This window comes from Grus americana, chromosome 8 (assembly GCF_028858705.1).
Source record: "Grus americana isolate bGruAme1 chromosome 8, bGruAme1.mat, whole genome shotgun sequence".
Classification (NCBI taxonomy): domain Eukaryota; kingdom Metazoa; phylum Chordata; class Aves; order Gruiformes; family Gruidae; genus Grus; species Grus americana.
In genome coordinates, this window is record NC_072859.1 from 29,999,355 (window position 1) to 30,013,559 (window position 14,205).

Below are 14,205 nucleotides of genomic sequence, written 5' to 3' on the forward strand. Positions count from 1 at the left end.
TACTGATTTTTTTTGTTACATGAACCTCAGCTCTGCACCTGTACATTGTTCTTTCTTTGGACAGATGTACTGATGCCCCTTTTGCGTGCTCAGATCCATGACACTGAGATAAATTATGATGGGTTCTTGGCTTCCTCCATTGAAAATGTTTTCAGCTGTCAGAGATATCTGTTTCTTGTTATTGGTTTTAGTGCTTTTGAAAGAAAGACTAAAACACTGACTTGTGTATTCTATTATAAATGAAGAGTATTCTCCAGTGGAATCCACAATGAATGAATGACGTATCTCCTTGGTCCTAGGAACTGTTATAAAAACTGTGTAGGTATTTAGTTCTCCACAGTACTTCTAGAGAGTAAAAGTTTGTTTCTTACAAAGATACTAGCAACATGCCAGTTCCTAGTCAATTTATTTATGTGAGCTCACAAACTTAACGATGAATAAAAATTAGACATAAGTAGTTAAGACACCTAAGTGTCTCTTAAAGTAATAAGAATTAGGTATGTTCCTACCTGACCTGGATTCTGGCAATTCAAGGAGATAGCATAACATATTGAAAAGAATCTCCTCCCATTTCTTTTACTGGGCAATTTCTTAAATATTATCCCAGGAACAGTCACACTCCAGAAAACTATCTGCTTGCAAACAACAATGAAGCTCTTATGGCCGCAATTTCAGTCTGGTCCCATCCGATGAGCTAGCATCCACCAAATCCTTTGTATGCCGCCATCATCATCTCCCAGCAAAGCTGAAGCCAAAACCAATCCTGCAGAGCAGGGTGCTTTCTCCCAGCTCCGCCACTTGCTGGGAGCCGGCAGGGGGAAGGACTAGAGTCTTCTTTGAAATGGAGGCACCCAACAGGGTCCTGGCAATGTATGGAACAGGGCTGAAACATGGGTAGGAGCTGGCTTACAGTCTCTTATTGCCAAAGTATAACATGGTAGTAGTACAAAAAGATCTAACACACAAGATTTTATCCTGCATATTTGTTTTCACCCTTAAAAATATCAGGAATTTCAGATCTGGTGTTCCCTGGTTGAGCAAGAAGGGAGGCTCTGTGTATCCTATGTTACTTTATGTAAAGAGAAATGAAGGACTAAATTTTTAAGAGAGAACTCTTTACATTTAAGTATTTCTGTGTTATTTGAATTAACAGGTGCTAAGAAGCAAGCAAACAAAAATTCTGATACTTAAGTAGCCTGATTAAAATGTCTCTTTTCACTGATTGTTTTTAAGTCCTGTTTCTTGTGATTTTGCGTGGGTAAGTGGCTCTTCAGGGGGGTCTGGAACACAGTTTGAACTGGTTGTGGTTAGCCTGGGCAAAAGAGAGTTGTGTAAGCTCCTTCCTCTAACCTTGATTACTTACTCCTTTATATTAAAGGCTCACAAGACTGGATTCAGAGTTCTCATTAATCATCACCTATGGACATCACAGATATCTTAATCCCACTAGTTCTTCATTGACTGTTGTGTTTACAGAACAGAAATGACCTAAATTACCACAGGAATATAAAAAAAAATAGTTGCACTTTCCTTTCCCTTGGAGACACATCACCTTCCCAGTAAAGTTGTTATTTTTCAGTACCACCAGCTTCTTTTGAGAACATAAGTGCTGTTTGTTACAGGCGACACAAGTGACAGAAGGCCTCACAGTCACATATAGAGGGACCGTGTTCAGATCTACAAAGTGACCTTGTTAGGTCATTAAGCTAAATTGGTGCAAATCCCTAACTTGGTGCTACCACTCAAACTCACTTAACTTTAGTCATATCAGTTTCATTTAAGCTAGTAATTTATCATGCTAAATATTTTAAACTGGAATTTATGGAGATAGTTTATAAATGAAATTAAGTACATTTTTAGATCACTAGGTAATAACAGCTAAAAAATAGTAGAAAGAAAGCCAAGTGCAACATCCACCTAAGATTTAATACTAAGAGCTGTTTTTCAATCTTCATTCTGCTACAAATCAAAATAGACTATTTTTGCAATGGGCAAAATGAAACCAAGTTAGACATTATACCTGGCATATACTACAAGAAACGCTAAAATAAACCTTTGCTACCTGAAATAAAAAATATATATATATTCAAACCTGGAGCATGACAAGCCCACTTTCTGGATGCCAAAATATTTCTCAGTCACACACTTTTAGTTTAATTAGTATCAATATAAGTAGAGTTTTTTGGTCTAGCATACCCTTCATACCAGAATTTGAAAAAATACTCGCCATATTGTATACAGCCAGTATAAATACATTTGGTAATGAAGTCAGATTTTGTTAGAACATTTTCAAGTGAATTAGATAATTTTGTCAAACTATTTAAATGTCTTAGCAAACCATTTGGGAAAATTGACTGCTGCACTTGGTATTGACTTTGGCAAAGGATGGTATAACATAGGGCTTTTTTTAAAAAAAAAAGAAAAAGCCTTTAAATCAAATTCTGAATCTTATGTCAAACTTGAGTAGACTATTTGTGCTCCACCTCATGTAGTTTTTGGCATCTTGCATATTTGATGACTCGGTAATTAGATTTCTTGATAGTAATCATTTGGTTCATTCCACAGACTTAAACTATGCAATCCAGTCTTGTCATCATACTGATTCAGAGTATAGAAATTCTTTGCATTTACTTAAACATGAATGCTGAGACAGCTGACAAATGAGGCAAAACATTTTATGTGTGCCAGAAAGCTGGAGCAGTTAATATGAAGAAAGGTAGTGTTAGGTGTTTCTTTCCTATTGTAAACCATATATATTTTATATGAGTAACGGCACACTGCTATGAACTGGCAAAGGTGTAACAGTTCTGTAATTCAGTGGCTCCAAGCATTAGATTATTAAGTGATTTTGTCCAGTTAAATGGATGAATGCTTTAAAGAAAACTGTGCTAAATGAAATTCAAGGAATATTAGTTCACACTCAGTTTCTGTGCTTGCAATTAAAATGTCATGTATAGGCTTTATTTCAGCAGTCATTAAGAATGTAAACATAAACAATTAAAATACAGTAAAAGGATCTTGGACTGCCTGTGACAGTGCTGAATACAGATTATTTTGAGTTTAGAAAATGGTATTTGAGATGCTGAAAAATTCCAAGTAATTATGTCATGAAACTAGATACCCTGTTTTAAAATAACTATTCAAAAATACTATCCACTCTCCATTTCCTGATGTTTGGTTCATGGTTAGAAATCTGTTATCATCTCACTCTTACATTTTGTCATAGGATATTAATTATTAATTATACATTACTTAAGTATATAAGTACTGAGATAATAAATCAGCACTGTTGTCTCCTCTGAGAAAGAATACCTATTCCAGTAGAACAGAAAACAGCAGAGACAATTCTGATGTAAACTTTGGCCTAAGCAAATGATCAAAATGTCTGTAGAAGGAGCTCAGTGAGAAACTCACTTCACTCAGCAGAGTATTCTGCTGAAAAGAGAAGCACTGTACTCTGGAATGGAGACATGAGGAGCAGCAAGGAGAATTCATCTGGGAGCTTCAGACCCCTCAAACTGAAAAACTGTCTGCTGCCCTCATTCTGGTCGTCTTTGCTTTCATTTCTTATTAACAGTACCAAAATGTGAAGTGCCTTAGAAACAAATCCACCTTGCTGACAGCCTGTTAAATCCTTCCCATAGTATAGCCTTCGTGTATTTCATTCTTGGTTGGGATTTTATGCCTTAACTCCCCATGGAAGCCCATCCTAGAACCAATTCAAAGAGAGAACAGCTGAGCAGCGCTCTGGGTAGCAGAGGAAGGGATCCTACTCCCCCAGGCTCAAGTAGTCCCATTCTGCAGAGAAAGAATACCTCGTGGATTACCTTCGTTTTGCACTGTCTGTCTCCATTCCTCCTGTCTGCGCTCACTGCCTTCTCTGCTACAGAAAACGTCATATTTATCTTGTATAACTTCCACCTCAATCAGCATGCCCAGTGCCTCCCATTGGCAGTGAAATACAAGGTTGGGAATGTGGGTGGCAGGGCAGGGAAGGAGAAGGGTTGGGCACAGGCATCTTATGTGACAGGGTCAGGATAAGTCTATTCCTATGATGGGCAGATATGCATCATACATTGAGAGGAGGCACTGGTACCTGCTGCTGGCACAGGTCAGAAGAGATGGCTGCAGGAGGAACTGGGTATAGAAGCTAAGCTTGCTGCAGCATTCATCCTCCAATAAGAAAAAAAAGGAGTAATTTGTTCCTAATTGAATTTCCTGAATCAGATTGTTCTTCAACCAGTCCAGATGTAATTTTCCTTACTGTGCCCTTTCTGTGCCACATATACGCTGCCTTCTGCCCTTTGCTTAGAGCATACAATTAAAAACTTTCTGGGCTTTCCTTTCCCCATACAAAAGAAGGGATGGGTCAGTCACTGGACTAGGATGGAAAAACTCTACATTCAATTGCTGTATTTGCTAAAGAATCCCAACTTATTTTTAGGGGAAAAAATCTCTTAATCTCTTTGTATCCCAGGTTCCCATAAGTAAAGTAAAATCAGAGTCTCCTCCCTGTCCAAAGTGCTGGGAAGAAAAAATGTAAGTTTGATGTTTAATTTGCATGAGTCTAGGCACACACACACAAAAAAAATCTGAGCGAAAGGATTGGAACAGAATTTTGTGGCTTACAGAGATTCTTTACTGTTGAGAAGATGTTATGAGATCCTTGAGCAAATGGTGCTTTAGAAATACCAGATACTGTAGCAATGCAATGCAATGCGTACTGTACCAATGCTATCTATAAAATCAGTGTGATAATATACTCTTCCCTGATTAGGATCTTGCTGCTTAATGCCCGCTGCTGAGAGATGTATTACAGAAGATCTTATCAGAGAGCAAGGATGTAAGAAAGCCTGCTGGTCTGACACTAAATAAGTCTTACTAAGGCAAACACTGCCTTATTCCTGAGTGAGTCATAGTTTGGGTTTTTACCCTTTAAGAGATTTCTCAGTTTAGCTGAGAAAAGTTCTCTGCACTTATCCAAACATACAAGAAGTCATCAAGGAAGAATTAAAAAAAAAATCTAAATGTAATTGCAGGCTATGAAGAAAAAAATCTCAGTGTGTTTTGTTGAAGACAAGGACAAAGCCATGAGCAACCCGATAGTAATGTCAAAGTGCCCTGCTTTGCACAGGAAATGGATGACATGACGTTCAAACCTAAATTATTTTATGATTCTAGAACAGACAAAATTGCTTAGTTTGGGCCAGTGTTCTTCATTTGAACAGCATCCATGCAAAGTAAAATAAACAAGTAATCATTCGTTATCGTGCCAGGCAGAGGGCACACGTTTCACACACATACCCTTCCCTGGCACTCTCCAACGGTGACTGATGGTGATGTGGACTGGAAAGGGTAGAGTCGAGTGGATGGTGTCTTGAAGGGATGTCATGAGGAGGAGGCAATACACCTGGTGAAGGACCATTATGGTTAGCACTGGAACCACTGTACATGCCTGTGAACACACATCATTTTGCAAAATAAAATAAGCAAGGAAGCATTCAAGTAAGTCGTTGAGAGTCCCCAACTCCTTCCCTATTCCCCCACCCGACTCCGAGACACAAACACCCAGCAGCCCACTTCTCTCCCCTCCAACCCTCAGGTGGTCTGTTTCTTCCTTGCTCTGACTGCAGACCTGTAAGTGCTCCTCCCAACAGCTAGCAGGACCTGGCAGGACTCTCACCCTGCCTTTACCATACTTCTGAGTGAGAATCTGCAGTGCTCACTTGTTTGCAGCACAATGGAGCTCATATTGATAGCAGAGCAGTACCTGATACCTTACCGACATCACATTAGACACCAACCTCAGAGCACTCAGGACTTGGGTTTTTTTCGTTGTTCATTTCAAACTTTTTAATTTGACTTTCAGTTAGTATGCTGCTGGACAGCCTGGACCATTTAAAAATATCACATATCGATACAAATAAAACCCCAATAAATTAAATGCGAAGAGGAGTGAGGAAAAAATTTTTAATGAGACTATGAAAACAAAAGCTTTACTAGTACACAGAGGTACTGAGGTACGGATGTTCCATTTTTTGGGGGCACTCTGGCTACTCTCCTCTACCATGACAGTTAGGCACCAACAGCCAAGTGTCTGTCATGCCCTCAAGCACATAATTTGTCAAGGAAGCGTTGTCCAAGACTCTTGGATTAAGATGCTGGCGTTAAGTTTTTTTCTTTTAGTTTCCCTTCTCCATGCACTAAGACAGTCTAGGCTATCTCAGGGTCAGGGCCTTAACTTTTGGCATGAAGGCTGCACCGAGGGCAGGTCTTTAATAAGGGGAGATGGCAGAAGTGCTTGCTGCCTGGAGTTATGAATGCTGTTTGCAAATGCCCCCCTATGGCAGGGGAGAAAAAAGACTGGCACCTAGTAAATGCAGTTCTTGGAAAAGTCTAGGCTTTCTTTTCTCAGTTTCTCTGCCCTTCTTAAAGTTTGCCTACAACACATCTCCCAGAGTTTTGGCCCATCAGGGCATGCCTCCCAGGGAATCTGCACACAGAGGAGGACTAGAACAGCCACTCGTGTTCTGAAGGCTGTGGGGAACAAATGAAGTTTGCCAGCTCCCACAGTGTCCAGCTATACAGCACAGAAGATCCCACACCCCCTCTGAGGCCTAGTTTCTTTGCCTTCTCTCCTCCTGTAGCATTCATCTTTCGTCTCCCACTCACTGTGTGCAGAGCTACACATTCAGAAAGGCAGAGCTGTGTGTCAGCAATGCCTGGCCATGGCCCGTGTCACTGACAGGGTTCTGGATGGCACTCCTCCCAAACCCTCGCAGTGACATGGAACAAGCAGAAGGCAACATGAAAATCTGGAGCTGTGGGGAATGTGTGACTCCCCTCCAGGCAGATAAGCAATGGCTGAATGTCGGCATCTGTTTCTGTGCGATTGAAGAGCAGAGCCACTAAGGCAAGATTCCAGCCACCTTTGTCAGGGACTTCAGATGAGTCAAAAACCTCTCAAGAACAATGAGTCCTCAGCTGTTGACAGATCTAAAGCAACAGAATGAACCACATCATCTCTGTCTCCCGCTAGACAGAACATTTGTCAACCAGCCAGTGAAACCAACTTGCTTTCTGCACTGAAAGCCAGACAGAAGGGGCTTTACGGAGTCAGATGTTCCCAGGTGATGCTGGGATTTATTTGTCAAGGCCTCTTCTGATAACAGTAAGTCAGTAGCTCGGATGCTACATTGTGAAAATGTCATTTTTCTATTGGTGGCTTCAGTCCATTTTATAATACAATAGTTTCCACTCCCCCAAATCCTTACTGTTCATAAATTCATTATCAGGCTTGGAAGATGAGCCAAATACCAATTTGACCTTGACTGTACAGTGTCATTTCACACTTCAGCTGTATTTCCTACAACACGCAGTTCAGGTATATTGGCAGCACAGCCTGGAGGAAACTGCTGAACCTAAAAAGAACTCTCTGAGGCTACCAGACTACTACTGGCCCCTGTCAATAACTCATCCAAAAAGCTGAAAAACCCTCAAAAGGTAGTTTTAGCAGTGTTGGTGGCCAGTAAACACACTCAAATGTTTTATTTTATGGTCTCAGTTCTGAACAATTTGTGAATGTTTAAGAGGTCTCTCCTGGCCCCTTTTTTACTGTCTCACCTACTGAGGATAGTTCAGTTATTTGCTTGAGGTGGATGAGAAAGAGTAGCAGAGTACCTACAACAAGCATGCCCCTCTAGAGAAGCAAGAAAATGGTAAAAGAAACATCCTACACATCCATATGTCCAGGAGCCAAGTCCTGTGTGATCCCATGCACTCAAATGCACCCCACGAGAAATCCAAATGAAACCAGAATCCCTGTCACCCCGTTTCTGTCATACTCAAGCACCATGCAGAGTTTACCCGTCTGTGGAACTGCTAGGGTGGACTCCCATTGCCCACTCTTGGGCTTGAAGAGTTGTCTAGTTATGGATCTCCTCTCTTAGATAAAGTAGGGCTTCTTCCATCTACCCTGAGTTTGTCCATCTTTTGACTTCCTGATCACACCTTCTCTGGAAAAGGTCCCTGCTTGGAGTATGTGCACGCTGAGGCTTGTAGGGTTTCTTCATTAGTCAGTTTTCCTCTTCCTACATCTTTATTTACCACAACGCCCTCACTCATGCTCAGTTTGACACGTGGCATCTCTTGTCCTCGCATCCCCCCACCCTCCTTCCATACCGCAGCTTGTGCCGCCTCACCCTAAAAGCCACCGGCTCCCCTCGCACTGTCACCCCCTCTCCATGGCATTGCTAGATCGGCAGCCCACCGCAACATGGGCTGAAGCACGTCAGGGTAAACCCAGCTGTCCCCATATCCTTTGTGACACTTTGACAAATGTGGTGCTACACGTGTGCTGCCTGCTGCCAAGCAGCATGTGTCACAGCTGAGCCCTGCCTGCCTCTCCCGCAGTGGGAACACTAGTTTTGGGTGCCACTCTCTGGTATCCAGCTGCCAGCATTCATGGAACTTGTCAGAATGCAATTATCTGTGAGGCATTTGTCAAATGTGGTTGAGCTTGGCTAATGGATTTAAAAAAATACTGTGGGGAAGGGGACTGACACACATGTGGACAGAGAGGCGAGCAAAAGGATTACATAAGCCTTGCTTCCTAAGGAAATGAGACTAAACCCAGGGCCCTGATGTGTACGGCGTGCATCCCTCGAACACAGGGTTAGTGGGAGGAATGGGGGGAGCTCAAGGCTGCTCTGGCATCAGACACAGTGACATGTGCTCCTGTGCCTGCTGAAGAGGCTCTGAGACTGTACAGTCGCCCATTTGGATGAGGGCTGCATCCGCCCCTGAAGCTTCTGGATAGTAAGAAAGCCAAAACATGAGCCAATGTAGACAAAGAACTGACCCTATTGTTCACTTGCTTTGCTTGCATGGGGTATCTGCCTGTAATTAAGAGTACTTCGAGGGCCATGTGGAAGATGGGCTTTACTACGAGATTCCATGTGAGTCTGCAATGAGACATTAGTCATTTCTGTTGAGTCACCGAGAACAAAATTGGTACTTATTTAAAGTTAAAAGTTATTTATCTTACACAGTACAAAACAAGGGCACTCCAACAGACTGTTAAATTGATTTCCTTCAGAGGGTCAGACCTTTCTCTGGTCATGGGCACTGTGCAGGGTGTACTATACTAGGCACTATGAATGCTATCAGCTATCACCCATATATGCTGCTACTGGAATTCATTTTGACTGTAAAAAGTTTTGATGTGCATATTTTATTCCAGATTTAAGACACTCAAAGATTGGAGCTGCTGTCACTCTGATTCCATGACTACCTGATGTTCATGGGTGTTAAGCCCAAAGATGGTGCTTTTAGAAGGAAATATTGGCAGGGGCAGTTTAGCAGGAAAGAGAGAGTGAACTTGATCAGGGAAGCAGGAGGTATCTGGTGATATGAGGGTGTATAAGGTCCTTCCCACTGCTAAGCCCTAACAGAAAGGAAGAGTTGTTTGAGGGGAGAGAAAAGCTATCTTTGCTGCATGGATCCTTTTGCCCTGGAAACTAGGTGCCTCTACAATGGAAGAAGTCAAGGGAGGAAGAGCAGTTGCTATTACAGCCTCAGTATAATTTTCAGTACTTCTAAAATTTCACTTCTTTTACAGTTTTTCTTCCTTTTTTTCGGCAGTGAGCTATAATATTCTGAGTACCTGAAGTCACACAGAACCTTTGGAGCTGTTATGAATGACTGCTCCTGCAAGTGCAACCCACTTTCAGGGCTGTGCACCTTGGGCCTCTTCACGCATTGACCATCTTAGCTTGTAAATATATGTCATCAATCAATATTTTAAATGGCTTGGCCTTTAACCTTAACATCTGTTGCTACAACACTACTCTGAGCATCTGTGACTAGCAGCGTTTCCCCTCCCTCCCCCCCCCCCCACTTTATGCTAACCGAGACCAAAAAAACAATAATAAAACATGCCCAGAGAAAATGCCAGAGTGAAATTACCTAAATGGAGACACTTCCTTTGCAGGGAGAGTGATATGAGCTCTTGGGCACAGCTAGAGTTGAACGTGTGCAGCCATGAAGCATCTTAGTTATGAGGAGGGAAAAAGGAGGAAGATCTAAGCAAACAATGGGTCCCTCTGACTGCAAAACATTCTTTTGCTCACTGTCTTACCCAGTCCTAAGCACAAGCCTGCTTTGAAGTCGGACACAAGGGATGGGAGCTTTTTAAATATTTCATTTTTTCTGTGATTGGCTTTCATCCCTGATATATTTAAAATGTGCTTTAACTTGGAGAAAGACAAAACTGAGGCTCTCCAGGAATCCAAGTGATCCCTAAAGCCCAGAGCTCTGCACATTAATAATGTGGTTTCTTTGAAAAAGAAAAAAAAAAGAAAAAATAGGAAAAAACCACTAACCAAACTCAAAACAAACCCCCAAACCATGAACATTTTCATATTTTCAAGTGGAATCAAGAGGACATCATATACTGTATTTATCTACATATATACTATATAGAGTATTATAGCAGATTTCTCCAGATATATTACCTCTGAAAGAGCACCTGTGCAATCATTGCAGACTATAGGTGGCAGCAGGAATGTCCATATGCTTTAATTCTGTAAGGATCAGCACTTTAGCTTATATGCCCTAAATAACAACAGAGGAAGTTTTGCCTATGGAATTGTACTACACATAGTATGAAGCAACTTCTGTTTTCCTGTAAAACAGTCTTTGAAATCTTGATTTATGTTCCCTGGCACTTTTTCATACTGTGCATGTGATGGGGTTTCATATGGGGTGACCCAATGGAAGTATCAGGGAAGATTTACTAGTTTTTTACAATATCCTGGTGATGGATTGATACAATCAGCAAAGAAATCATATCAGAGAAAGCCAGTATTATTGATAAATAAAATCCTTCATTTCACAAGAGGTTCTCAGAAATGACACTGAGAGGCTAGGGATAGTCTGTTTATCTGTAAGCTAATAACTTTTTTCCTGGTTTATTGTTGTCACTTGAAATCTGAGGCTATTTCTGAGGTTCTTAAGTTCTATTCTGAGGGAAATGTCACTGGTCTTTTCTGTCCTGCCTGGCAGCGAGAGGCCAAGCCATGCTTCAGTTATGCCAGTCTGCTGCTCTCACAGATCTTCAGAGTGCAGATGACAAAGGCAGAGAATGGAAATAACCCCCCAAATCCCTCCAGCTTTCTGCCACTTCTTGAGGAGCCACATATAAACCGTGAGTGCAGACTCCCAGGAGAACAATGTTAGAATGATGGGTTATTTCCATTTCTACTCCATTCTGTTCACCAGTTACATTCCAACATTTTAGTGCAACTTGAACAAGAAAGGAGAATAGGAGATGAAAAGCAGGATGCATTTTTTTTTGTTTTTATTTTTAGGATTTGGAGTGACAGAAGAAAGCAGGAGATTCTTGTCTAAGTAATTTTTAGTAATTTATTACTTTGCACTTATAAAGCAAAATATATTAATAAAGTGCACCAGCTCTTCCCTTGGTGCAGGGGAACTAGCACCAGGCATTTTTGTTTTCTAATCCCAGTTTACTATTGGATTTCTCTAAGCCTCAACAGAAACAAGCTAGGGTTTGTCTGGAAAGCTCATACTCAGTTACTAAATCAATTCAAAACATATTTAGTGATACCAAGTCAAGTCTCTCCTCCACAGTGGAACTGAAAGAGGATAAAATGCATCTTAAATCAAGATAGATTAATTTAGCTCTAAGCTAAATCATTTTATGAATAATTTTGGATTTTAATAGTACTGAACATTTTCTAGTATTGACCAAGTTTGAAAGTAAAGTCTTTAAAAATGCCATCCCTGCCTTTTTGCGTTTCACCTTGGCTCTGCTCTGCAATCCAAAGACTTCCTCCTATGAGGAAAGGCTGAGAGAGTTGGATTTGCTAAGCCTGGAGAAGATAAGGCTCCAGGGAGACCTTATTGTGGCCTTTCAATACTTAAAGCTGGATTATAAGAAAAAGGGAGATGGACTTCTTAGTAGGGCCTGTAGCGACAGGATAAGGGGTGATGGTTTTAATCTAAAAGAGGGTAGATTCAGACTAGATCTAAGGAAGAATTTTTTTACAATGAGGGTGGTGAAACACTGGAACAGGTTGCCCAGAGAAGTGGTAGATGCTCAGTCCCTGGAAACATTCAAGCTCAGGCTGGATGGGGCTCTGAGCAACCTGATCTAGTTGAAGATGTCCCTGCCCATGGCAGGGAGGTTGGACTAGATGGCCTTTCAAGGTCCCTTCCAACCTGAACTACTCTATGATTCTATGATTCCACTGTCCTCCACTCTTAAGCATAACATGTGGTATACCAGACTCCACATTCCTGCCCCCAAATTAGGAATAGTCTGTACAAAACAGGGAATAGTAGGCATTGTTATTTAAACATTATAGAATGAAAAAGCGATTAATATCTGTGCTAGATATAAAATGTTGCCATATATCCATCCCATTTCTAATACATAGCTGTCATTAAAAAATGAGTAAGATATTGGGATGTGTCTGGAACATGACAGAAAATGACACAAGAAAACACGACAGTGACGGCTTATAAATCAGGTGAATGGCATAATCTGGAATGTTGTGTGTGGTATTGGTTATCCCATCCCAAAATGGATAATACAGAGTTAGAGACGTTTCAAAGACAGTAATGTGAATGATTGTCCAGAAGCAGGTTCCACCAAAGCAGACCAAGTAAGAGTCTACGTGCATGTTCTTCTCATCAAACATCATCTGAAATAATCAAAAAAGTGTGGACTTCACAACTTACTGATATATGATGTTGCTGAAGCCAAGAATAAAATAAATATGAAAAATAGAAAAAGGGCTAAATAGTTACATGGACGGAGAGAGATTAGAGAGTGAAAACAGCTAAGTGAAAGGTTCCCCACTCTAATCTCTAGAATCAGTGGAGGGATATGGGTGCCTTTACAGGGTGAGGCAGATAGCAATTAAATTGATGGCCTTGGAGAGTTCCTTTTTCTCTCTGGCTAAACATAGAACCTGAGATTGCTACATCCCTGATTCAGGATCCTCTGCTGAGGTTCAAAAGTTGTGAATCTAGATCTTAAGCAAAAGGGAGTGGAAGCATCTTTTTCTCTTCCTCTAAAATGTATAGAACAGTCTAAGGTCCATGAAAGGGGCCAGCTCTTGTTCAAACCACAAGACAGACAAGAACGAATGACAGAAAGATTAAATACTAGGAAAGATAATTAAAACAACATGTTTGACATTTCAAATTCAAGCTTTTGCTCCATTCATACACCACCATATTATTTGTTATAATCACACAGTGCATGATAATACACAGCCTCATCAACTTTTCTGCAGCTCCTGAAGAGCTGGAAAACCTTATTGCTGAGTGCCTTTGTCTTTGCTAGAGCACTCATTTGACTTGAGCAAGGCCCATGCACCTGCATTCTGCTGAAGCCAAGGCAAACTTTTAAAAAGAGAACAAATGGATAGAGGCTGACTTTCAGCAGGGCTGCTACCCCCTTCACATGAAATTAGTAGGAGCTATTTGGCTGACTAACTGTGAAAAAAAAAAAAAAGTCAGACCTTAGCAAACAACTCACAAAATTATTTAATTTTATTTGTTGGTGGTTTGTTTTTTTTTCATCTTCCATAGTGGCAAATCAGACCTATAAGCTTTTCTGTTTTAAATCTTGTATTATGTGACATATTTAGCACCATACTTAATAGAAGTATTCTTACCTGTAATTAAATCATGATGACCTACAGATCTGCCACATTTCCCATCCAAAATGTGTTGTGAAGATGTGTGGAGTTGTTGTATAGCTAAGCATTCACTTAGTACATCTTGTTCGATATCAGTACATGAATTTAGCTACAAGAGGAGGATAAAACAAACATTTTATTTCAAAAAGTAAACCAAATTACTTCTAATTAAATTCATGTTTCTGTGCTTAAAGATTATGTGTAGGAAGAAGGAACAAAATGTCATTCTTAGGAAGTTGGTGTAAATAAGGATGTATCTATTACTTGGTATTTTTAATTACAGATAATTTTGGTTTTCTTAAGTGCACAAGTGTGCTGATCTTAAATCAGCAACAGTTTGCTTCAGAAAATAATGTACCCTGTGTTTCTTCAAACTTTCCTGAGTAATTTAACTGTGTATTTTCAGGCTTTCTATAGTTTCTTCGGTTCTGTGGCAAAAGGATTGCATCACCTTCTAGCTGTGACACTTGGA

The 14,205-nt window shown here is 40.7% G+C and overlaps 1 protein-coding gene across 6 annotated transcripts in view; it reads right to left on the bottom strand.

Moving 5' to 3' along the window:
- GLIS1 (GLIS family zinc finger 1) overlaps window positions 1–14,205 on the bottom strand; it is a 212,404-nt gene that overhangs the window by 20,241 nt on the left and 177,958 nt on the right. For 5 of the 6 annotated variants that reach the window (XM_054834417.1, XM_054834413.1, XM_054834416.1 and 2 more), the window contains 2 exons: window positions 13,710–13,842; window positions 5,305–5,455 (listed from right to left, as the gene is read on the bottom strand). In XM_054834417.1, coding sequence (XP_054690392.1) covers window positions 5,305–5,455; window positions 13,710–13,842 — 284 coding nt within the window. The remainder of the gene's footprint in view (window positions 1–5,304; window positions 5,456–13,709; window positions 13,843–14,205) is intronic. The other variant, XM_054834415.1, reaches the window with a different exon arrangement.